Source organism: Microtus pennsylvanicus, chromosome 5 (assembly GCF_037038515.1).
Source record: "Microtus pennsylvanicus isolate mMicPen1 chromosome 5, mMicPen1.hap1, whole genome shotgun sequence".
NCBI lineage: Eukaryota > Metazoa > Chordata > Mammalia > Rodentia > Cricetidae > Microtus > Microtus pennsylvanicus.
Genome location: NC_134583.1, coordinates 51,635,030 through 51,659,653, shown reverse-complemented (window position 1 = coordinate 51,659,653; position 24,624 = coordinate 51,635,030). Strand labels below are relative to the sequence as shown.

Sequence of the window (24,624 nt, the reverse complement as noted above, 5' to 3'; positions counted from 1 at the left end):
TGCTTTCATCCACTTTTCAGGAAACTGAATGCATGCAGAGATGGGAACCCAGCTGTCTCCTATTAAGTGAGATATTAAAGCAAACTGCAGAACACCACCACTCCTCTTGGGATTGCTGTTTTGGGAAATATTTTCTTAACATTTTTTTTTTGCTATTTATACAATATTTAATGATCCCATTACTATTTTGGGATGGATGGAGGTGTGTGTGTGTGTGTGTGTGTGTGTGTGTGTGTGTGTGTTATTGTCATCATCGTTGGTTTTAGTTTCTTGGTTGTTTTTGTTTTGTTTTGATGCAAGGTTTCATCTGTAGCCCAGGCTGGCCCCCAACTCTGGGTCCACTGCCTCAGCCCCCCCAGTGCTGGATTACTGGCAGCAAACCGACACAGTACTATTTTTTAAAGGTGAAAGATTTTTACACTCAGAAGAGAAACCAGGGTAGTATATAACTGTTTTTAAATAAGTTTGTAAATATTTTTAAAAGCATTCCTACTTTCTCATACCATAAAGAGCAACAGACACAATAAAGATGGGAGGAAGCCCCCTGAAGGTTTCCATTCTGGGTGCCAAGGGCCCAGGACTCTGCAGCTTCTATTGCCTGCTAATTGGTGGTTGATCTTGTCAGCACCAGTAGAATGCTCTGGGAACTCTCGTGGATGTTACCCATGCGTGACATCATCCTTCCCTTCTCTCCTCCCAGAGACCCAAAGCACAATCATGAAGATACTGCTGGCAAAGCCAGATGTGTGGCACACACCTTCAATCCCAGCATTCCAGAGCACGGGCAGAAGCAGGAAGATCTCTGTGATTTCAAGGCCACCTGGTCTACACATCGAGTTCTAGGTTCTAGCCAGTCATGGCTATACAGTGAAACTTGTTCTCTCCCAAAAGGGACAAATACTATTAATCTTAAAAACTTTTGCCTCAATTTTTGGATGTGTGGTGTATTAGGCTATTAGACTCCGTTAGCTTAGGGAAGACGATGTTTTCTGCCCACTGCACAAATAGAAAGGAAGACAATATGGAGTGTTCTAATAACTGTGCTACATCAAAAAAAAAAAGGTGTAATGGAGAGAAAGGCAAAGACTCCCCTCACCATGGACTCACCCCTTGACTCCACCAAGCCACATTACCCCCAAACAAAATTGGGGTTTGGGCTCACATCCTCACAGTGGCAGGCTGGGGAGCCCCAGGACCGGTGGCTGTGGATCACCACCAAACTCCCCCACATCCTCACAGTGGCAGGCTGGGGAGCCCCAGGACCGATGGCCGTGGAGCACCCCTGAACCCCCATATCCTCACAGTGGCAGGCTGGGGAGCCCCAGGACCGGTGGCTGTGGAGCACCCCTGAACCCCCACATCCTCACCTTGGTGTAGTGGAACTGCATAGGGTCATCAGTGGAGAGCGAGACATGCAGTCCCTTGTGCAGGAATTCCCGAAGCGGGTTCTTGGAATATTCCAGAAACAGGCTGTTGTTACTGAGAGGAGACATGGCAATAGGGATCTGAGCCAGGTAGTAGAGATACTGCAGTACAGGACTCTGCAAGAGAACAGCGAACACTCATGAGACATGTGCCAGAGGACTGGCCAATGCTGACGGAAACCAGAGGCTGAGAGTGTCTGGACAGCGAAAGCGGCGATGTCCAGGCCCACCCGCCTCTGCTGCCTGCACTCCTCTCATTGCTGTGACATGCAGGGAGTCTTGCCCACTGTTTGCAATACCCACTTCTGGCTTGAGAGGCCACATCTTACTCTCTGCACAGGGTGGGCAGGCCACAAGAACCCCCATATGTGTGAGAAACATTCAAGTTCAGACTTTCATTGGTTTGGATATAAAATATCCTTCATAGGTTTGTGCGTTTGAGTATTGGGTCACCAGCTGGTGGCACTGTTTTAAAAGGTTGTGTAACCTTTAGAAAATAGAGCCTCGCAGAGTAGGTGGGTCACTGGTTGTTATTATAAAACTTGAAGTTTTCTAATAGCTAGGACCCACTTCCCACCCATCTTCCACTTCCGGACTTCAGATACAACATAACCGGAGTATCATTGCATCCCTGCCATGATGGGCTGTATCCTTCAAAGTGTGAGCCAAGCTAGGCCCCTCCCCCTTTAAGATGCTTCCTGTTAGGTATTTGAACAGGGCAGTGAGGAAGTGACCAGCAGAGGGCTGTACACAGTCTAGCCCCTCGGAGACCTAACCTGAAGGGAGGAGGCAGGTTTTGTGCTATAGTTCCCTGCTGTAGGTCCCTTACACGTGTATAGGTCCCTTACACGTGTGACCAGAGAGAGGACGTCAGGACCATAGCAAGGGGACGTAGCAGAGCTAAGTACCCAGATTCAGTGACATCACCTGCACAAAGCAGAAGCTAAATGGCTGCTGTGGACAATCTGAGTCAGCTACGGACCTCATGTAAATCCTTTGTCCAAAGTCTCCAGAATGAGGGGCCTAGGAATATTGCAGCGCAGAGCAAGGGCTGTTAGTCAGTGTGGAGGAATCCCAATTCTGTGCTTAACATTGCGTTAAAATTCTGCTATAGAGGAAGGTGGCTGGGGGAGACGGCTCAGAGCAGGCAGTGCTCTTGTAGAGGACCTGAGTTACGTTGAGGCAGTTCACAATAACCTTAATTCCTGTCCAAGGGACAGAACAGCCTCTGCAGGCCCCTGCGCTCACTCATGCACGGACCCACACACAGACACACATGTATAAACACAATTTTAAAAAATTAGTCTTTAAAAAAGAAAGAAGAGGGGGCTGGAAATACTGAATAACTGGCGCTGCTTCTATAAAGTAAGGAGGCAATTTCCATTTACTTTTTAAAAAAATCTTAAATCCTGGAAAACCATTCACTGATTTATTCTGCTACCAAAAATGCATGGGATAAAACTGGACTCTCTGAACATGGCGAACAATGAGGGCTGATGAGACGCCAAAGACAATGGCATGTGGTTTTGATCCTACGCAATCTGCTGGCTTGGTGGGAGCCTAGCCAGTTTGGATGTTCACCTTCCTAGATATGGACGGAGGGGGAGGACCTAGGACTTACCACAGGACAGGGAACCCTGACTGCTCTTTGGACTGGAGAGGGAGGGGGAGAGGAGTGGGGGAAAGGGGAGAGGGGTGGGAGGAGGGGGAGAAGAGTGGGAGGAGGGGGAGGGAAATGGGAGGCTGGGAGGAGGTGGAAATTTGTATTTTTCTTTCTTTATTGTCCTTTTATCAATAAAAAAAATCTTAAATCATGATTTTGGTTATTTTATGATTAAAAGTGAACCCAACTTCTTTTTTTTTTCTTTTTTCAAGATAGGGTTACACTGTGTAACAGTTCTGGCTGTCCAAGAACTCACTCTGTAGACCAGGCTATCCCTGAACTCACAGAGATCCATCTGCCCCGTCTCCCAAATGCTGGGATTAAAGGCATGCGATTAAACCACAGCTCTGCTGAATCTGGTTGTTTTTGTTTGTTGTCTTTCCTGCATTAATTTGTTTTGCTTGTTGTTGAGGAAGAGAAGGAGGAAGGGAGGGAGAGAGGGGGGAGAGAAAGAGAAAGAGAGAGAGAGAGAGAGAGAGAGAGAGAGAGAGAGAGAGTTGTGAAGGGAGGTAGGGAGAAGTTAGAGGGGAAAGAAAATGATCAAAATATATGAAAACAATTAAGTAAAAATTGTCAGTGAACCTAAGAAGACTGCAGGTAGCCCAGCCCCCCAGAAGCTATGGTCTCCAGCACCACTGACCACCATTCTGGGGTTGGGGAGGAAATGGAACCCAGCACACCCAGCATGGCCTCGGGGAGTGGTCCACCTACCTTCTTGAGGAGCAACCCATGGGAAATGTTGTCTGCAGTCAGGAAGGCGGACACTAGGTGGGTGATGGAGCCTGCTTCCCCACAGTGAGGCCGGAACAGGAACGTGCTCAGGCCTCGTTCCCTGTGGAAGGGAGGCTCCAGGTCAGGACATGCCCCTGGTTTACCTTGCCCACACCCCCAGCTTGAGACACACTCCAGGGGGAACATCCCCATGGCATGGTCAGCACAGCTAACCCAGTGTAGCCTAGAAACTGCCCCTCCTATGACGCAGAAGCTGAGAGACATGACTTCCAGGGCAGAGGAATAGCAATAGAGAGAGGCCCTGCCTTCCTTCACCCTTCCTCCCTTCCCTGCTTTCCAGGACTGTGGCCTCCATCCACCATGAGAAACCAAGTCCAAACTCTTTGCCATAGAAATGAGCAAAGGCCCAGAGGGTGGCGTATGTGGAAGACATTGAGCAAGTCAGTGACAAAGCCACACCTGGAAAGCCTGTCTCCCAGAGCTCAGCTAGGCCCCCCTCCACCCTGGTGCCATGCTCTTCCCTCAACCCTATTCCAAACCTCCACACCACAAACTTAGGTTGACTCCGTGCTAGCCAGAGAGAAGCCATGCTCCCAAAGGAAGGTAAAGGAATATCAGACTTGTAGAGAAGGGAGTGTGGCTGTGTCCTGTGTCCCCTGGGCTTATGTCGACTGAACATGCTTCACCCCCATCTCTCCTGTGCCTGGACTCTGCCAATCACATGCAGTTACGTTTTTCCAAAGCACAAATGCATGTGTGCAGATGGCTGAACAGCAGTAAACAAGCATGCATATGTGTCGGCATGTCCCAAGGATCTACAAGGCCACATAGAGATGTGTGCTGGTGAATATGTACATATGAACACATGCCTGCAAATCATCGCTGCACACAGGATTCATATCTGTACTGGCGTGAGCCTCCTCATACGCATGCCCGCATGTGTGAGCAGCTGTGATAAATTTAAGTAGCTGTTTGGGTGTGCGTGTTGGCAGAAGTGAACGCGTGTGGAACACGGGCTCATTCCAGAGCCACCTCACCCACCTGCGAAGGTTGTTCAGTACCATGATGTTGGCATACATGTAGTACAGGTAGTAGCTGTAGGGTGGGTTCTGCTCGCTGGTCCAGAGGTCTGGACTGGGACTCTTTTCTGAGAACATGTGGTCACTGTGCTTGGACTCATCGTCCACACTGTCAAACCCTGTCACCTGTGTGGGAAGTAACGACAGTGACATTGAGCCAGGGTAGGAGCATCAGGACTCGGCTCAGCTCCAGGCGGGGCTAAGGAGCTCACTCTTCTGTTGGGGATCCTTAGCCCTCAAAGGCACAGAGATGGGGTGCAGCCCCTCAGTGTGTCCCATAGGGCTCCAGCCTGGAGAATGCCCAGCTCTGGTGTGGCAGTAGAGACAATGAAGAACCTGAGGCTGGGCCGGATGAGGGTGAGTCTGAGCTGCCAAGTTTTCTCTTTGCCATGCTGAAGAGGCAGGTGCTGCAGGAAACGGGAGCCACTGCCAACAGCAGCAGTGACAGTCTGGGGTGGGAGGGGAACCTCCATGAGAGTCTGTGCGCCCACTCTCATCGCTCAAGCCCTCCTGGCCTTCCAGCTCACCAGCGAGCTAGCACTCAAGTGTCACTGTGCGGAGGGGGGGCAGGGCGGGGAAGGGGGTGACTATGGCCTCGTTTTATTGTTGAGCAAGCCGGAACCGAAGTGATTTAGGAAACCGCCCAAGTGGGATGAGCGGGTTCTGGGCCCATATAGACTCCAGGGCTATAGGGAGAGGATTCCTTTGGGCTTGTCGGGTAAGGCACCAGCTGGATGCCTGACACAGCAGTGGCCCAAGAGGCATCTCTGCTGTTGGGAAGGACCTGGGAAATCCTTTCTAGCAAGTATCTCTAATCTCCAGGCTGAGCTGAGGATTCCTGCCCATGGCCGCCCTTCCTCCTCTACTGGGGATTCCTGCCCATGGCCGCCCCTCTCCACTGTGGACAGATACAACCTTGCCCAGCATTACCAGCAACTGCTACCCTGAGAAGCAGCCTCCTCTCCACTCCGTCCTTTAGACAGCTTCTTGGAGCTGGCAGCCCAGGACTGGGGTCTAGGAGCTGGGAGGGAAGCAGAGTAGGAGGGAGGAGGAAGACCAACCGGGGCCCTGTGGAGCAGGTGTGCCCCCTTCTTGCACACTGAGCTCATGAGAGGCCCCAGAACTTACGTATTTGAGGAAGAGGTGAAGCTCCCGGTTATCTTGGGGGTCGATGGTAGCCTTGAAAAGGGGCAGGAAGATATTCTCCAGCATCTTCCCAAAGTTTGGCAGTAGTTTCTTTGACCTAAATATGTCACTGGGGAAATCAAAGGCTCGCTCGTTAGGACTTGATCTGCTGGGTGGGCTCCGGTCACTTTCTCAGCAGAGCAAACACCCAGTGCTGAGAGTGTCTGCAAACTCCGCATCTTCTGTGCCCACCAAGTCAGAGGCCACCCGGAAGAGTGAAGCGCTGGGCTTCAGGATGGGTGAGATCGGATGAATGAGTCCTCAAGCAGACTCTGCCCTTGGCTGCTCTAAAGCCCACGCCCGGCCCAGCTGGGGACAAGAGAGGCACTCTGAGTGACAGGGAGAGGTCAGCAGTGCAGGACTCTGCCGGTCATGCTGTGCCCCAGGCTCACCCAAGTCTTCAATGAGAAGGCAGGAAGAAGTCCCCACCAAGGCCTTGCCGCATATTCTTCAAAAGCAAGAACGGCGTGTTCTGAGAGCCAAACACGACCACTTCTCCCCACCCCTCAATAGCACAGGAGTCATGGATACAAGCTGCGGTCCCCAGAGAACCCAGGGCAGACAAGGGCACCGTACTTACTAGATCCGGGGCACCTGGATGATCCAGCGCATGTTAGGGGAGTAGACCTTGTGCTGGATGAACCAGCGGGCCAGGCTGTGCCACTCCTGGGGACTTCGGCCGTAGATAGAGAGTCGCGGTTCTGAGTACTGGTATTTGCTGTCCTCCAGCTCCCGGGCCACCTCCTGGTACCAAGAAGAACTGAGTCAGCCAAAGAGATCCCAGCTCTATGGGAGACCGCAATCTCCAAGTGGGCCCTGGGATCCTTTAGCTCCTTGCTCGTAGGTGGGAAGGCTGATCTAAATCTCTGGTGTTGCCATGTAAGCACCGACTCCCCAGCCAAGGCTTCTCCTGGGAGGGAGGCCAGGGTTCGACACAGGCATGCTGTAGAAACGGGCCTGGCTGTAGAACCAAGCTGAGCAGCGGCTGTGTCTCCACTTGGAGCCAGCCTGCGACCAGCCGAGTTCAGGCTGCAAGCAGACAGGGGTGGCACCAGGATACTATGAGCTCTTCCTTCCTCTCCCCTTCCCTGTCATTGACCCACACACCTTCCCATGCTTGAGAGCAGGAGACCAGCAGGGGCCAGTGCTGGGTGGTACAAGGGTCTTCATGGAGAGGAAGGGACAGAGGTCATGCCTGCCCCTACTTTTTGAAGGCAGTTGACATCAAGCATCTGAAGGGACTAAGGGTTCACTCACCTTGACCATCCGAGCAAAGTACTCTCCTCCCAGGAAGTTTTCAGTCTTCAAATACAGGTCCCGAAGTTCACTGGCCCCCACAGGGTTGTACTTGGAGTTGAACTTGTCAAAGCGGTGGAAAGTCTGCCGGCCCTATGAGCAGGAGACACCAGTCAGCTCCACCACGTTTCTCTGCAGCTACCATGTTTCTCCAGGCCATTACAAGACAGCCACACTGGAAATGTTGTCATCTCCATCTCTGTTTCCCTCTCTCTCCCTCCCTCCCTTTCTTTGAGACAGAATCTCACACTATGTAGTACAAGGTAGCGTCAAACTTGAAATCCTTCTGCCTCATCTCCAAAGGGCTAGGATCATGTCTGAATCACCATGCCCAGCTCGCTGTAATTTCCTGAATGCCAGGTCATGTCCCCGCAGTCAACACAGCACTGTTTGGACAGGATGATGGTGGAGTCTGATGGACACAATTGCCACACAGAGCAGAGGGTTCAAGACCACTGAACAATCAAAAATTACGAGTTTAGCCAGGCGGTGGTGGTGCACGCCTTTAATCCCAGCACTCGGGAGGCAGAGGCAGGCAGATCTCTATGAGTTCGAGGCCAGCCTGGTCTACAAGAGCTAGTTCCAGGACAGGAACCAAAAAGCTATGGAGAAACCCTATCTCGAAAAATTAAAAAAAAAAATAACGAGTTAGCGTCGGGGAAAACGGCTCAGCAATTGGTGTACTTACTGCACACACTATGGATCAGAGTTCAGATATCCAGAAACCCAGGTGAATGCTGGGTGGCTGTCATGGTCCTGCCTGTAATTCCAGCTTCAGAAGGCAGAGAGAGGGGATCCCCAAAGAGACTGACTAAGACCAACCATAGCAGTGAGCTCTAAGTTTGATCGAGAGACCCTGCCTCAATTAATATTGTGGGAGAGCAATCCAGGGTGACTCCCAGATTGACCTCAGGCCTTTACACACACACACACACACACACACACACACACACACACACACACACGCACACGCACATGCACACGCACAAGTGCAAAAACATACATACACCACAGAAAAATGGGATCAGAAAAAAAAAAAGAATAAAGTTCTTACTGTGCCTTTTTAGGTCTGCAGTATTTCCTGTGTGTATCTGTTATGTTTGCTTTGTCTGTGAATACTGTGTTACTCTCTGACTGTTGAAGGTCATGCTGCTATGAACCCCAGTCTGCAAGTGTCTGTTGACATCCCAGTTTTCAATGCCTTCAAGTGTATGAGGAGGAGTCAACAGTAGTGGATTCTGTATCTTAAAGAACCACGATGCAGTTTCCACAGCAACCACGCCACCATGCAACACTCTAACAGTTTTGAAAACTAAAAGTTGCACGATAGTCATCACTTTATAAATCTTTTTAAAATATTTTTTTACTTCTCTGTGTGTGCCTGTTTGGCTGGATGTGTTCCAAATGCATGCAGAGCCTGTAAAATCGAGAAGAGGACGCTGGGGTCCCTGGAACTGTAGTTATAGGCGCTAGTGAGCTATTGACTGTGGGTTCTGGGAACTGAACCCCTCTTCTGCAAGAGCTCTTAGCTTCTGGCTCTCCAGCCCCACAGTCATCGTTTTATAGACAAGAAAATAAAAGTTTAAATGAGTCACCTAAAGACACATGACTCCTAAGTGGGATTAGCCTTGGGACCATCTGACTTCATGCTGCATAGTCTTCCTTTGACACACATTTGTTCCCAGCCCTGTTACTCAATAACACCAGATTCCTTCCACGGCCTCTACCGCAAGCAGAGAAAGATGATCCCCCCAGCCACCCGCTGCCAAGCACAGCTATGGTGGCTTCTGTGGGCAGAGCACTCCCTGATGGAGGTGCCAGGGCAGAAGCTCACTCACCGCATGGACGTCCAGCGAGTCCACGGTGAGGTCGTAGGGGTCCATGTGCAGGCTGTCGAACACCTGCCGCAGGGTGATCTTCCGACCTAGCTTCTCGGCCACGGTTCTGTCCGGCTCTGTCTGGTACGTGTGCTTGATGAAGCGCAGCAAGTGCTTCTGGTTCATGCAGGCTGCCGCGTGAATGTGCGTGTCCACCTGGAACATATCCCCCCTGGCCAGTGAGCCGGGTCCCCTCCCCTAGTGATGTGGGAGTCCCCTCTGTGTGCTGTGATTACCATTAATGAATAAAGAAACTGCTTTGGACCTATAGCAAGGCAGAACTTAGGTAAGGCAGGGAAAGCTAGGCTGAATGCTGGGAGAAAGAAGGGCGGAGTCAGAGAGAAGCCATGAATCTTCCACCTGAGACAGATGTTGGCAATATTACCTAGTAAGCCACTGCCACGTGGCAATTCACAGATTAATAGAAATGGGTTAGTTTAGGATATGAATTAGCCAGAAATACGCTTAAGCTATTGGCCAAACAGTATTGCAAATAATATAGTTTCTGTGTGATTATTTGGAAGCTGGGTGGCCAGGACCAACAGACAATCAACCCTTCCTCCTATACTCTAGTTACCAAAGAACCACAGCCCTCGATGTGGAGCACAGAGTCTTAGCACTACGTGGGTGGTGGAACCTGTACCTGCCATCCCCCTTCCTGCTTCTCCTCCAGGCCTCAGAGTTAGCCCCCTTCCCTGCAGCCCTGCCACCCAGCTTACCTCCAAACAGCATTATGATATTTTTGTTTTAGTTCATTGTTTTTTTTCCCTCTTGACGAATCCTCAGTGGCCCCCGTATGCTCCGGGGAACCCAAAACTTTAACCTGAAATCAAGGCTGCAGGCACCGTAATTCTCCCCTTTCTACCCCCATCACGTGTAGGGAGCCACTTATGACTTCTCAGGCACCAAGCTGCTCTATGCTGGGTCACATGGCCCATGCCTTTCCTCAGCCTGGCAGGTCGTCTTCCTTCCCACCAGGCTGATCTGTTTCCTTCTGCCTCCTCCACCTGGAAGCCCCCTGGGCATAGCTAATCCAGTCTCTCCCTTGCCCAGCCTGGGCACTTGGTCCAGTCATCCACACCCATGAGCACATCCTTCTGACGCCCCTTACATGTGTCTGTCTACCTGGGACTTCCTCAAGGATGGGGACCAGGTGCACTGCATCCAGGTCTGTGGCACCCGAGTCATGGGTGGATGAATGAATGGGTGAACCCACGGTACCATCAGTTCCAGGGTTTCATGTAACTATTGAAACCCCACTCTTCCCACTGACTTCTCTGGGAGTTCCCAAAACAATCTCCCCAATAGAGGTAAGAAGGTGGCCACCCCACCTTTCTCGGTTAATTCTATCTCACCCCAAACTCAGGAATTCCAAGCCCCATACAGCAATTAATGTCCTCACTCTAAGCCCACGTGTGGACTCAGACTTCAGGGCTAATTCTAACTCACTGGAACAGGCAAGAACCTGGAGCGTGGCTCCTCTTGCACTCAGTGGAAACAGATTCCTTGCAGGAGGTGTCAGCAAGGAGCCCAGTGGGCTCTCAACAGTGTTTTGGGTCTTCCATAGCATGCTAAACTGCAGCGCCAAGTTGTCACTTCACCTCTGGCCTCTTCCTCTTGGTCTCCTGGGACAGCGCATCCTCACCCCAGACCCATGCCGCTTGTGCCTTTAGAGACTTTTATTTATGTGTATGTGATTGTGTTTGAGTGTGTGTGTGTGTGTGTGTGCGTGTGTGTGAAAGAGAGAGAGAGAGAGAAGGAGAGAGAGAGAGAGAGAGAGAGAGAGAGAGAGAGAGAGAGAGAGAGAGAGAGAGAGAGAGAGGAGAGAGAGAGAGAGAGAGCTGGGAACTGGACTTCAGTCCTCTGCAAGGACACCCGAAACTGCAACCACTGAGTCATCTCTAGGCCCCACCTGTGCCTTTAACTTTCCTCTTTACTCAACAACTCTCAGATGTGGACCATCAGTTGAAAGTTCCAGAACTAACTGATCGCCTATCTCACATCTCTATTTGAGGAACTCAAAGACAGTTCAAATGCAATGTATCCCCAACACTGTACTCCCTGTCTCTGACCACAGTCCAAACATGGCCATCTCCCGGGTCTCAGCGTCTGAGAAATGGCACATCCTGAACCCAGATGTTCACCACGAAAACGTGGGGCATACGCAGTCTTTGCGGTTCCTTGTCCCAGTACCAGCCAATCCCATCAGTTTTCCCCTGCAGACAGATGTGCGCCAACCTCACTGTCATAAGACCTCTCCCTCCTGGGTCCAGAATGACCTCTTCCCAGGTCCTGGCAACTTCTCCTCTTGTCTACTATCCACTATACCAACCTCACACACACACATACAAGCTAGAGCTGACATTTTAAAAACACTATCACTAATCTTAGGGTGAGGGCTGTGGTAGTTTGAATGTAATTGGCCCCCATAAGCTTAGAGAGAGTGGCGCTATAGGAGAAGTGGCTTTGTTGGAGTAGGTGTGGCCTGGTTGGAGGAAGTGTGTGGGCTTTGAGGTCTCATATTGCCCAAGCCTTGCCCAATGTCTCAGTTTACTTCTTACTGCCTGCGGACCAAAGATGTAGAACTCTCAGCTTCTTCTCCAGCATCGTGTCTGCCTGCACACCGCCATGTCCCACCATCATAATGATGGACTGAAACTGTAAGCCACCCAATTAAACGTTTTCCTTTGTAAGAGTTGCCATGGTCACGGTTTCTCTTCACGGCAATGAAAACCCTAAGACAAGAGCGCTCCCAACATCAGATGGATCCATCTCCCTGTCACCTCTATTCCTTCTCTTTCTGGTATGTTCCACCTACCAGGCAGGCTCCAGGAAGAGCTGATTAAGTCTCAGTGGGCATGCTGGGTCACCTTGCATATGCCCAGGAAAACTAAGAGAGGTGTTCCCGTACACCAGCCTGAACCCTGTAGCTGCCGCTGACTGGGCTCTCTGCCAAGGCTGGGGTGAGGAGGCACTGACCTCGAGCCAGGGAATGCTGTCCACAGCTGGTTGTTCATCTGTAAGTCATGCCAAGCCAGACATTTGATCTATTGGACTCTGTGTACATTATCTCAGCCAGCCATGGTGTTGGACACATCGCTCACTCAACAGGGTCCTTCCTGACATCAGTTTCTGACACTCCTCCAAGAAAGACAGAAACAACTCAAAGCTGTGAAGCCCAAAACATGACACAGAGCAGCGCTGAGGCTCTCGGCTTCAGAGATGAGACCAGACAAGATGAGCCTGGTTTCACTCGGTGCCGCACAGCCTGACTCCTATCTCAGCGTGACTCCACACATTCTTCTGCCTATCTCAGCATGACTCCACACATTCTAGCTGTGTCCTCCAGCCTCCTGGTCATACACATTGCGTGTCGTGGCTCCCATGAGTCACAGGACCTAGAATGAAAACAGCTGGACCATCTAGGAGTCACCCAGTCCAAACTTTAGAATCTCAAAAGTGACTCTTTTAGGAATAAGTCCGAAAGGTCTTCACTGGAGATCAGTGTCTTCCATTCACCAGAAAAACCTACATGAGTACTGTCACATGAGATGAATACCCTGTCATACATGATATATGAATACTGTCACATGAGATGAATACTGTCACATGAGATGAATACTCTGTTATACATGAATACATGAATACTGTCACATGAGATGAATACTGTCACATGAGATGAATACTGTCACATGAGATGAATACTCTGTCATACATGATATATGAATACTGTCACATGAGATGAATACTGTCACATGAGATGAATACTCTGTCATACATGAATACATGAATACTGTCACATGAGATGAATACTGTCACATGAGATGAATACTCTGTTATACATGAATACATGAATACTGTCACATGAGATGAATACCCTGTCACATGAGATCCTGGTTCCCACAAACAGTAACATCTCAGGCAAGACTGGTTGATGTTTGGGACCTGAGCTAATGCTGGCCATTCCCACACTATGCAGACATGAGTAATCAATAATACTATTCTTTCTCTAAGCTTGAACACTCCAAGGAGCCAATCCCCACTGTCAGGCTTAGCTCAGATGAAACCTATGGTGTCCCTGATGTGACATTTGACCAAAGTGGACAATGTCCACTTGCATCCAATGCCCAACTTGCAAGTAGCAAACCTAGCCCTTCCTTCTTTCTAAGTGCTGGGAAGAAAACACATGTCTCAGTTAAAGGGTCCTTCTGCTTGGGGCTCACAGTTGTCCTAACTCATTCTGCCACCCACACAGACACACGCCATGCCCCAGGTTCTGCCTTCAGAGCCTGGTCCTGGACATGACAGCCACCACAGAGATGGGATGCCCCTTCCAGCCACTGTGGATTTTAAGCTCCCAGTCTTGCCCCCAGAACACAGAATTTGAAGAGGAAATAAAGCATCCAGTACCCAGCAGGTCAGCTCTCCTACCCTGGAGGAGCAAGCACAGCCTAATTCAGCAGCTCTGGACTCATGTTTATGAACCAACCAAGGTACCCAAGACCAGACCGTTGTGCTATAGAGTAGGCATCAACCCCAGACTGCCAGGGAATGCCAAGAATCATCTCTGCAGGGCAGACGCGATGAAGCTCCAACCCAGGATGGACGTAGGCTAGAATCTTCCCGGTAAGCGCACCTCGGTGCTACACAGTAATAGAAATGGGCCAGGCAGTGTTTAAATGAATACAGTTTGTGTGTTGTTATTTTAGGGTATAAGCTAGCCAGGCAGCAGGGAGCAGAGCAGCAGGAATGCAACCCGCAGCTCCTTCAACAGAATGGCGCCCAACATGGATGACTGAACTCCACGTAAAGCCTGAGAAAACTTGGGAAAGAATAGAGTAAAGCATGTTTTCTTGGTAGCAGCAATTTCTTGGGTCTGCTCTGCCTGCTGGAGGCAAGTAAGCGCTCTCATCTAAGAGAGGCTTTCTGACTCAGCTTTAGCTGCAAAACCCGGCAGCTCTTTAAGAGGTCCTGCCACGAAACACTTAAAAGGTGTTGATAAAAGCTGATTGAATGCCTGTTTGTTTTCAGCCGTAGCAGGAAAAAGTTGTGCTGTTTTAAAATGCTGGCATTCTGGTCTGTCCTGCCAGGGCAAACTCTGACTCTTTCAGGCAGGTGATCTGATTACAGAGTGTTTGAGTGTGGTTTCTGAGCACAGTGCTGCAGCTTGCTTGCTGGCAGGGACCTTGAAATGCCACAGAGTTGTGGCAATAAAAATGGTTACAGCCGGTACCTCTACTGTGAGGCTGGAAAACTAAGGAATGGGCTGGATCTAGCCAGCAAAGCCACAGCTTTAATCCTACCCATATTGCTCAGTAATTTAAAGGCTCATGTGGTCAGAAAAAGAGAGAGAGATACGGTAAAGAGAGATTCAAAAACAAAACAAAAAAAAAAACCCCTTTAAATGATTTGCATTGTGTTAAAAAAAATATATGCATGCTAAAAGTTAAAGTTCTTAAAGTAAAAAAAAAAAGGAAGAAAGAGAGTAGTTGGGTGTGGTAAAACACACCTTTAATCCCAACACTTTGAAGGCAGAGGGAGATTGACCTCTGAGACTTCAAGGTGTGGTAGCACACGCCTTTAATCCCAATGCCTGGGAGGCAGAGACAGACGGATCTCTGAGAGTTCAAGGACAGCCTGGTCTACAGAGATATTCTAGGACAAAGATATACAGAAAACCTGTTTCAAAATAAAAGTAAAATAAATGAAATAGAGGTTAAAATAAAGCTGTTTAAAGATGGAAAAAAAACAGAGAATTTTGATACTGTATGCTATTATGCTCTCTTTGAATTGCTTGAATGCTGAGGAAAGAGCAACAGCTGCTAAAAGATGTTTGTTTATAAATACTGCTGAACTAATCCAACATAGATAATTTGAAAATACCTTGGCTTTAAAATTTGGATCTAAGGACATGATGCTGTGGAAAGGAGTTTCTTCTTTTGTTTTCACAGAGGATGAGACCCTGTGAATTGCTTCTATCCCAATATGGTATGATAGACCACACCCTCCTGAAAGGTTGCTGTGAACACCCTCAAAAAATTACTTCGCTCAACTGGCAACTGAAATGAATCTAGCACACAGGTTATACCATAAAAGACCTGATTAACAGCGCCCCCATTCAACAGGAAACAGTTTGGAGAGAAAAAACTGCGTCCATGTTCTCAAATATTGCTTATAAATGTTCTTTTACATTTAAAGGGGGATATGATATAGATATGGATAATTTACATTGGTATAAGTTTTGCTTTGTTGATATAAATTTAAGGTCAATTTTGTTATATGTATATATATAAATACATATATATGTATATATATATTTCTGATATTGATTAGGGTATTGTGATTGTGTAGTTCATGTAAAGATGTAATGTATATAGGTTGTTAATGGATAATCATTAATAATAATCAAGCTTGTAGTTATGTTAGTTAGATTTTCTAGATGTACATAGATATATTTTAGATAGACATTCTTCACATTTTTCAAAGACTACAGAATAGGACATTTAATGTTTTAATAACAGGGTTTTTCATGACAATAAGACATGTCTGCTCCTGGAAACACCAATCTACTTCAAGAAGAAGATGGGCATCGAAGAGGATCCTTATGGAGTTTGATAACCATTTGGGCAAGAAACTGCTCTAGCCTGGACTACTGCACAAACTGGACACAGAGAACCTGCAGAGAGAGGACAACTGAACTTGCCTAAAGGTGAGATGATCTTTCGGGGTTCCTGATTCATGAAGGAGTCTGTGAGACATTCTGCAGGACACAACAGATAGTGACTGAACTGACTTTGAAATTTTCTGCTTCTTGGAAATGTCTCTGGATACAATGGGCCTGTAGGCAGAAGATGGATGCCCCAATGGTACAGAGAAACTTTGGGTGACTGTCCAGGCAGCGAGATGCCTCTGTCAGTTGCTTATTTCTTGTTTGATTAGGTAATGTTGTATCTTTCTGGAGTCTTTGATGGAGTTGAAGAATAGTTAGTTATAGTTATAGTTTTCCTTAGTTATGATAAAGATAAAATAGGTATAAATATTGTTAAAAAAAAAAAAGGAATCATCTCTGCAGTCTCCACACAGTCCCACACCGAGACTCTCTCCCATGCCATGACCAAGGAGCAGCCCAGGGATAGTTTAGGCAGGGCAGGGATGGCCACAGAACCGTATCAGAAGCACAGCCAGCTAGGCCAGCCTGGCCCCAAGCATGGGGAGACAGGCCTAGAGCTCCCACGCCTGCCCAGGGCAGGACTCAGTGAGATGTTTCACTGGACCGCCAGGATGTGCTGAGTTCCTACAGTAACTGAGGCACCACCTGACTGAACACCCAAGGTTCCCAGAGAAGGAACAGACAGTGGCTATCAAGTCTAGGTCTAGCCATGACCTTTCGCTTCTATCCAGGCATACTTAGAGATGTCTTCCTAACCCACGTGCCCTACTCTCACTTCTGAAGTCTTCTCGTCCAGTCTGAGACTTCTGGCATTCTTAAAATACCCATGGGGTTCCAAGGTTCAGAACCCTCCCACGGCCCTGTAGCCTCCCTTCCCCTCCTGGCTGACACCTAAGTTCCAGCCCCACCTGCATGCCCTCTCTCTCCTTCCTTTCCCCTCTCCTGACTTCTGCAGGTGCTGCTACCTCCGCGGGAATGCCACGCATTCCCCACATCACAACCCTTCCCTGCTTAGTTCCGGCCTTTCCTTGAAAGCCGCTCCCCACCCCATCACAACCCTTGTCTCTGGAAAGTTTTAACAACAGCATGATCCTGAGCCTCACTGTGTCCTACCTACCTGGAAGAAAGTGAAAAGCTCTAGACACACACACCTGTCTTTGTTGCACTCCTGCAGAAGGCAGAAGGTGCCAGAGATCTTGGCTATTCCATGGGTAGAAGAGGGGCAGAGACAGGAGCAACTCAGTGATTCACTTTAAAGGTCCTGACTCCAGAGGATATAAACCCTCCACCTCCTAAGTCCAAAGAAGTCTTAACAGCTTTTCCTCCGTGATAACTCTAATCCATTCGCTACCCCAAAACTGCCAGTGCTTAACTGTTCAGACCATTAGCAGACTGTCCTGATGCTGCAGGAAGAGACTTGCACCAATGGAGGCACACACAGATATAGCATGGCACCGTGGTGTCTGAGGATGCCGTTCACCAGTCTTCCTCCTACATTTGAGCATCTTATCACACCAGGCTCCTCTGAGCGAGAAGGCTGAATCTGACCAAGAAGACAGGAGACCTGACGCTCATCCCGCTCTAGCCGTAAACAGACTCAGGGCATCATTCCCTGATGCCCTGAGTCTGTTTAGGGCCAGGCGAGTGGCTCGAATACTGGCCGTGACGTACCTTTCTCACATTATAGAAGTCTCTGTGGGGGTTACTCTTCAGTTCCTTGAACTCTGACATCTCGTTTAACATCTCATGAAGGCTGAACTTGGATTCCAGAAAGTTCAGTCGCCGGTGACAATAGGTTTTCCTGCAAGTCAGTGAGAGATAGAGACCACAGTAAGAAGTCATATCAAACATCAGTTTAGCGACCTCCAGAGAAGGTAGTGACGCCTGGGTGGAAAGGTCAGGCTCTGATAGGTTGGAGGAGGAGAGCTAAGATGCTTCCAGCGTCCCTCAGACCCACCCAGCATGCCTGTGCCATCTTGCCTGTGAGGGGACAGCTAAGACACAAGAGGAAAGCACCAAGTCTGGGACCCCATGCAGGTTTCTGTTGTCTTATGTGTTTGGGCAATTAGCGCAGGAATAAGTGTCTGGTGCGTAGCCATGGAGACGGTAACACCCCAGACTGAAGGGCACAGGATGAGGCCAGTGTCTGAGCAGTCCCACCATTGTTTCCCTCACCTCACTGCTATGGCCAGACGTCTCCCACACCCAGCTCAGCTGCCTGGTCACAGACCTGAACACAATTCACACCTCCCTGCCTCCTAGGCATACCCAAACAGCAGTTGCCTTCATATCTACTGCCCTAGACCTTCACGGAGAGCACCTTCGCGAATCTAGAGAGATGGCTCAGTGGTTACAAGCACATATTGTTCTTGCAGAAGACCTGAGTTTGACTCCTAGTATCCAAATCACGACTGCCTGTAACCAGCTCCAGAGAACCTGGTTGCTTCTGACCTTCTCAGATGCAGATATAGACATGTACATATAAATAAATGACAATGATGACATTTCTAATGCCACCCTACAGCAATTCATCATCTACATGCAGAGACGAGCCCTGGGGTGAGCACAGGGGTCTCCGGGTGGGAAAGGAAGGATAATGTCACTCTCTTCAGTGTCTGTCCCAAGAAGGTCTCTCATTGACAGCTTCTCAGACAACAGTCACTGCCCATACCCCTGCCAAGGAAGGCTTCCCAGAAACTGTCCCTTCCTCTCCGGGGTGTTAGTTCTGGCCTCTGCTCAGTGAGGACCAAGAGCTAGCTGCCTGCCCTCCCTTCCTGCTCTTTTCTCATAGAGATTAGACCTACACCCTTCAGAGAAAAACCCCAAATGCACTCTGGTGGCCCCTCACTTTTCCAAGACTTCCATTCCCAAGGCGCAGACAACTAACCCTTTACAATTCGTTGGTTAGCTCACATTTCTACCGGAAGAGAGCTACCAGCCCTGTCAACTCCACCCAAGCCCTCAAACACGGGTGGGGACACAAAGGGCCCAAGCTCACTGCATGCTACTTTCAAAACCACAGAAAGCCCAAGAGCTGAAGCGACAGTCTTTACTCCTTCCCTGCTTGTCCGGGCCCTGGGCTGGCAGCTCTCTGCAGTGTTTCCTGGCCTGAGAAGAGGGTGACAGCTGGTGTAAGGGACACAAGTAGCCACTGCACATGGAAGTTTCTGCATGTGTGTATGCAGAGGGGACAGCAATATCAACTCTAAGCCTGTCACTCCCCAAAAAGGGAAATGCAGGATAGTTTGTATGCATCAAAGCTAGCTGCTCCTTCCCACAACACCCTCACAATGAAAGGGGCAGTCGGGGTAACTGGCTTACGTGGGGCCATCGGTGATGAGCGCGAGAATATGGCTCATGTCCACGGTATAGGTTTCCAGGTCAGGGTAGGGCAGGCTGTGGGGCTCCTGGCGTTCCAGCATTGTCTGGTTGTCATACACAAAAAGAATGCCTCCCTGCATGCGGACCAGGTAGCCCAGGTTGGGGGGTGCGTCATCCAGGCAATAAGGGTCTTCTTGGGGCAGTGGGGGAGGGTGGAAGTCTGCAAAACAGGATGAGAGATGGCCAAGTGACACTGCTGACCTTGTGCAGTCTGTCGGCTTCCCTGGTCTGTTTGTCTGTGTAACTCTCACCACTGCATGAAATAATTGTCCTTCGCACACTGGGTATCAGAAGACCCACTGATTTGTGTTGTTAGCTGCTATGGTCCAGTCCCTAGATCAACCTGTCCCAAAGTTGGCACATCAATGTGTGTGCGTGCGCACGTGTGTGTGTGCATGCATGCATGTGTGTGTGTGTGCATGCGCACATGTGCATAAGTGTATGTTTAGTTTAATTAAATGCACTTCACATTTTTGGGCTTCCTTGGCCCCCAGGAATGCTTGTTTTATTTTTACGTTTTAGAAAAGACTGCCTGTGTGTTCTCCCAGTAAGAGAATGGGCAACACCGGGAATCTCTGAGGGGAATAGTTGCCCCGCTTCCCACACTTTTTTCTGAGTCCAATGCAGACAAGGAATTAGACAGAAGCCACCCTGTCCCCCAAAGAGCAAAAGGAGCAGTGACCAGGCCCTTACTCCTAACCACCTCGCACACCCCTATCCCATCTACCCCATCTCCTCACCCTCAGAAACTGCCTAGGATGGAGTTTCTTGTCCAGCAGGAAGCTGGTTTGAATGAGCCCAACCCAAGCAGTAAAACCCTTCACTATTTCCCCTTTGCCTCTTTGCATTCTGACTCCTCTCTTAAAACACCCCTTGCTTACCCAGCAGGCTGCTGTGAGGGCCATAAAAACCAGGGGAGGAAGCTGCTTTATAAGCAGGTGTGCCCTGTACAGGACCATAGGGCCTTGCTTATGGTGACTTGACTTAATGATCTTTCTTTTGACTTTAGGATTGTACAGAAGTGTGTCTGTCGGCCAGCAAAATACTCAGTGGGTTATATGGGATGATCAGCACTTTGTTACTAAGTAGGTTGATGATTTTGCTCAACTGTAGGTTCACAGAAATGTTCTGAGTATGGTTAACATAAGTTGGATATATTGAATGCATTTTCAATTTAGGACATTTTCAGCTTCTGGTTGGTTTACTGGGCACACCACCATCAGCAGTCGAGAGCATCTGCTTTCTCATAGCCCCCGAGTTCTCAGACTCCTAATAAGCCATCTCAGCCAGGGAATAAACACAGCAAGTCAGCCAGCACCTTGTAGACCAGCCGCCTGCCAGGCGGGAGGAACCTTGGCAACTGATTGAAAGATGAACCCAGAACCCAGGGCGAGGTGTCCCGCCACAGACTCCGGAACAGGATGACCCTGAGCTGTGATGGCCACAGAGAAAGCAGAATATGGCAGAACACGACGCTGATGGCGCATCAGGGACAGGCAGAGGCCAGCCCAAGAACCTCTAGATAGTGCAGGATTGTGTAAGGGGCCTATGTTAGTTAGAAAGGCCTGTGTGAAGTCACAGCCCACCCACCCAGAGACTGTGTCGCCTCACCACACTCACGCCCAGAACACAAGGGCCTTCTGCCATGTAAAGCGCAGATCTGATGGTCATTCCCACCTGACCCCAGAGACAACAGGGAAATAGCCATGGGAAGGCTGAGATTTACCCAAGTCCCTCCCTGGTGGGAATGAATGCTCAACACAGAACTGGGTCAGAAACAGGGACAACCTAGTACTAGTTACCCCTAAGGCAGCCAGGGTACTGGCCTGGAGGTAACACTCAGGCCCTCATCTGATCCCTGTCCCTGCATCTCAAGCATGAGGGTCCCCATGCCCTTGTTTTAGTGACTTCAGTCCCAGACTCTGCTGCTCCTAGGTCACTCACTACATCAGGAAGATACCCCACCCTTTCTCAACCCCCTTCCCTAAATTTGGCAGCATAGATGTGGTTGCCATTTATGGAACATTCTAGATGCCAGCTCTGTCCTAAACACTCCACACACACTCACACAATCTCACCCAGGGAGGCAGCTTCGCTGGCATTCCATCGTTTTTCAGACTGCAAAACTGAAATTTAGAGGAGTCCTTTGCTCCAGGTCCAAGAAATTGGCACGATCCAGACATGAACACAAGTATGTTTCACTTCACAGTCTGCTTCCTCTGCCCAGGGGCACATGGGTGCTGTGTCTCATCCCACCCAACTCATCCTGTGCTGACCATTTGATTGTACTGTCTTAATCACATCAGGAGCCCCACCCAAAAAACCATCACCAGTAGACAAATTCTCAACCAATAAAAAAGCCCCAACCAACTCATGGGTCAGGCCCCCACCAAGGGTCCCACTAGCTCCTAAGACACCATACCTGGAAGACCCTCCTCCAAAGGTACACTTTCCCCCTGCTGAGCCAAGTACTGGGCTGTGGTCCGTGGGAAACGGTGGTAGGCAAGCCGGGCATACTTCTCCCGGATCATCAGGGCCTTGGCCAGGCTCTTGGCTGCCTGTTCATAGTCTTCTACGGTGATCTGCAGCAAGAAGACATGCAAGAACGGTCTGCCCACAAGCCAGAAAATCCACAGATAACCAGATGTTAAAAGCAAAACATCTATGTTCTCAGGCTGCTGCTCTGCCAACCCCGACCTGTCAATCAATCTGGCAACCACGCAACATCACATACTGAGCACTAAGTGTTTCCGTAGGTTTCATTTTGTTTCTCAACTAGGGAAACTGGGCCCAGAAAGAATCTATCACTGCCAGGAGGTTACAAAGTCAAACTTCAGACCCTGGTCTGACTGATCCCCAAAGCCCCAGGAGGCTCTCCTCACATATGGAGATGCGTGAGACCTCTGCCTTTCCAGACTCATTACCCTAGTCACTCAGTGAGGACAAATGTCACCGAAGTCTGAATTTGCTTGATGAGCTGCAGATGGACAGGCATGACAGGAGGGCAGGGACGCCAAAGTGGGGGGGGGGCAGGAGCTGGAGCAGCAGAGGGAGGGAGGCTGGGCCTGGACCGCCCCTCCTCTGCTTCTCAGCATCACCGGTTTGATGGAAATGCCAATCTACAGACGTCTGTGCGCCTGTCATCCAAGACCCTGATATTTGCGTTTCTCCCAGTTGCTTCGGATGCCCTTCAGGGCGGGTAATAAAGTGTCATGAGCACAATGCCCTCTGGTCTCTCTTGCCCTGCTCTGTCATCAAAGGGAAGCCGTCAGCATATGTCTGCCTCATTCGTTTCACCAAACCTGACTCCTTGCTTTTAGAGTGGAAGCAGCTCCCTTTCTGTCTCAGATACCCACACACGGATGTATTCATTCCCCTCGGCACCTTCCAGGGGGCTGGGCTCAGAGTAGCCACTGGGCAAGACAACAGAAGGATGCCCCTAACAAGGGGTTCAGGAGGAAGCCAAGGAGATGAGAGAAGGGGCAGGGTTTTCCTGGGGAGGAACAGCCACTAGCCAAGCTGGTGGGCCCGCCCAGTGGCTAGCCCCAGACCTTCTGGGTACCAGGATCAGCAAGGTCCTTGTGCCTCTCATAGGCTCCTAGCTCTCTAGATATGCATAGGGAAGGAAAAGGGAAGCAGCCATGCACTCTCCTATGCTCATTCAACATGCATTCAATCCACATCTATCCCCTCGTCCATTACTCTGCCCACATGTGTGAGGTAGACAAGCCCTGGCCAGGAGTTGGCAGAGCAGCAGTCTGGCCAAAAATGGACTGCATTAGTTCCCATCTAAATTCCCATCCTAAGAAGTCAACACACACGTAGTGCAACCGCACAGTGGAAGACTATGCACTCATAAAGAAGAACAAAGACACTCTTTCATAAATTAATAAATCAATACAGTATCATCTCTAATGAATAGGAAAAATATACTCATTTTCTCGTCGAGAGCCTCTCTCGCTGGTTGAGGGATTCCTAGCCTGTATTTAAAGATACTGACCTAAGCACGTAAGAGCTAATTTTACACAGCTAGCACCATCACATAGTCTCCCCTAGACACTGGGAATGTTGACGGGTCTAGTTGCACCCTTCTCACAGGGCAGATTTCTGGGCTGGGGAACACAGAACTAATTGGGCGCAGCCACAGCATGGCAGCCTGAAGCCCTTGGTTTTGCACACAAGGGTGGGACAGCTCCCGAGACATGTCCACATCCCAGTCTCCACTAAGGCCTTTTTTCTCTTCAAGTTCCTGGGCCCCTTTCCACAACCTCCCAGATACACACACTGGGCCAGGTTTCCAGGGTGGGTATGGCCTTACCCCAGCACAGTAATCTCCGCTGATAGTGACCCTCTGGTACTCAGGCATAGCATAGGGTGCTGGCCCAGGTTTGGAAGCGGCTCCAGGGACCAGAGGGGTTGCAGGAGACATGGTCGGACTGACGGTTGGAGGGCCCTTCCAGTCTTGTTGTGTTGGCATCTGCAGGGACAGGGACTGCGACCGGATCATCTTGAAACTCTTCTTTCTAAGAGCCAAGGACACAGGACAGGGGAGACATCAGCTGCGAACAGGGAGAGCCTCAGAGGCAGGATACTCCACTGCTGTCAGCCACAGGTGCTAGGTACCACTAAGAAGCTTCTGGTGGGTTAGGGAGATGCTCAATCATAAATCACTTGCTGTACATGAGGACCTGGGTTTGGAGCTCCAGCATCCCCGTAAGAGCACTGTGGGCATCAGTGACCCAGCACAGGGGGTGGGAGGTGGGGCTCTCCGGTCAGTCGATCCAAGTACAGTAAAGAGATTATCTCAAAACATAAGGTGGCGCTCAATAAAGAATGATCCAACCTCTGACCTCCACACACAAGTTTCTGGTTGCTTGTGACTTCCTCTACCCAGCCCTCCAGATACTGCATCTATGATCACGCATCACTGCTGGGGATGGAGTAGCCGGTGCTCATGGCACATGACATTGGGTCAGTGCGACAGGGAACAGACAGAGAGACAGACACAGACCGCACTGCTGGGGCTCCAGGACCACAGTGCACGGACATGAGGGTGACAACAGGTCAGAGAGAGGCATCTCCCAAGGTGCGGACAGCACACTCTCTTCCAATAGGCCACGCTCTAAGCCCTGACAAACGAAGTCTCCAGGGAGATTGCAGACAGGTTCGCAAAGACACACCATTGTATTTTAGCTACAAATCTGGGCACAGGAGCTGGAAGGGGTGGGAGGAATCAATATGTCCGCCTCCTTGGTTAGGGCCCCAAGACAGAGGGGTCCTACGTGAAATCACACACCAAGGCAGCTACTTTCTCCAG

The 24,624-nt window shown here is 49.7% G+C and overlaps 1 protein-coding gene across 7 annotated transcripts in view; it reads right to left on the bottom strand.

Moving 5' to 3' along the window:
- The window catches only part of Ampd3 (adenosine monophosphate deaminase 3), a 51,038-nt gene that overhangs the window by 4,462 nt on the left and 21,952 nt on the right, over window positions 1-24,624 (bottom strand). For all 7 annotated transcript variants that reach the window (XM_075971878.1, XM_075971882.1, XM_075971880.1 and 4 more), the window contains exons 3-13: window positions 23,626-23,830; window positions 21,730-21,889; window positions 19,248-19,467; window positions 17,598-17,727; window positions 9,218-9,412; window positions 7,341-7,472; window positions 6,664-6,827; window positions 6,027-6,153; window positions 4,861-5,024; window positions 3,799-3,919; window positions 1,368-1,541 (exon numbers count right to left, since the gene is read on the bottom strand). In XM_075971878.1, the coding sequence (XP_075827993.1) occupies window positions 1,368-1,541; window positions 3,799-3,919; window positions 4,861-5,024; window positions 6,027-6,153; window positions 6,664-6,827; window positions 7,341-7,472; window positions 9,218-9,412; window positions 17,598-17,727; window positions 19,248-19,467; window positions 21,730-21,889; window positions 23,626-23,830 (1,792 nt within the window). The remainder of the gene's footprint in view (window positions 1-1,367; window positions 1,542-3,798; window positions 3,920-4,860; window positions 5,025-6,026; window positions 6,154-6,663; window positions 6,828-7,340; window positions 7,473-9,217; window positions 9,413-17,597; window positions 17,728-19,247; window positions 19,468-21,729; window positions 21,890-23,625; window positions 23,831-24,624) is intronic.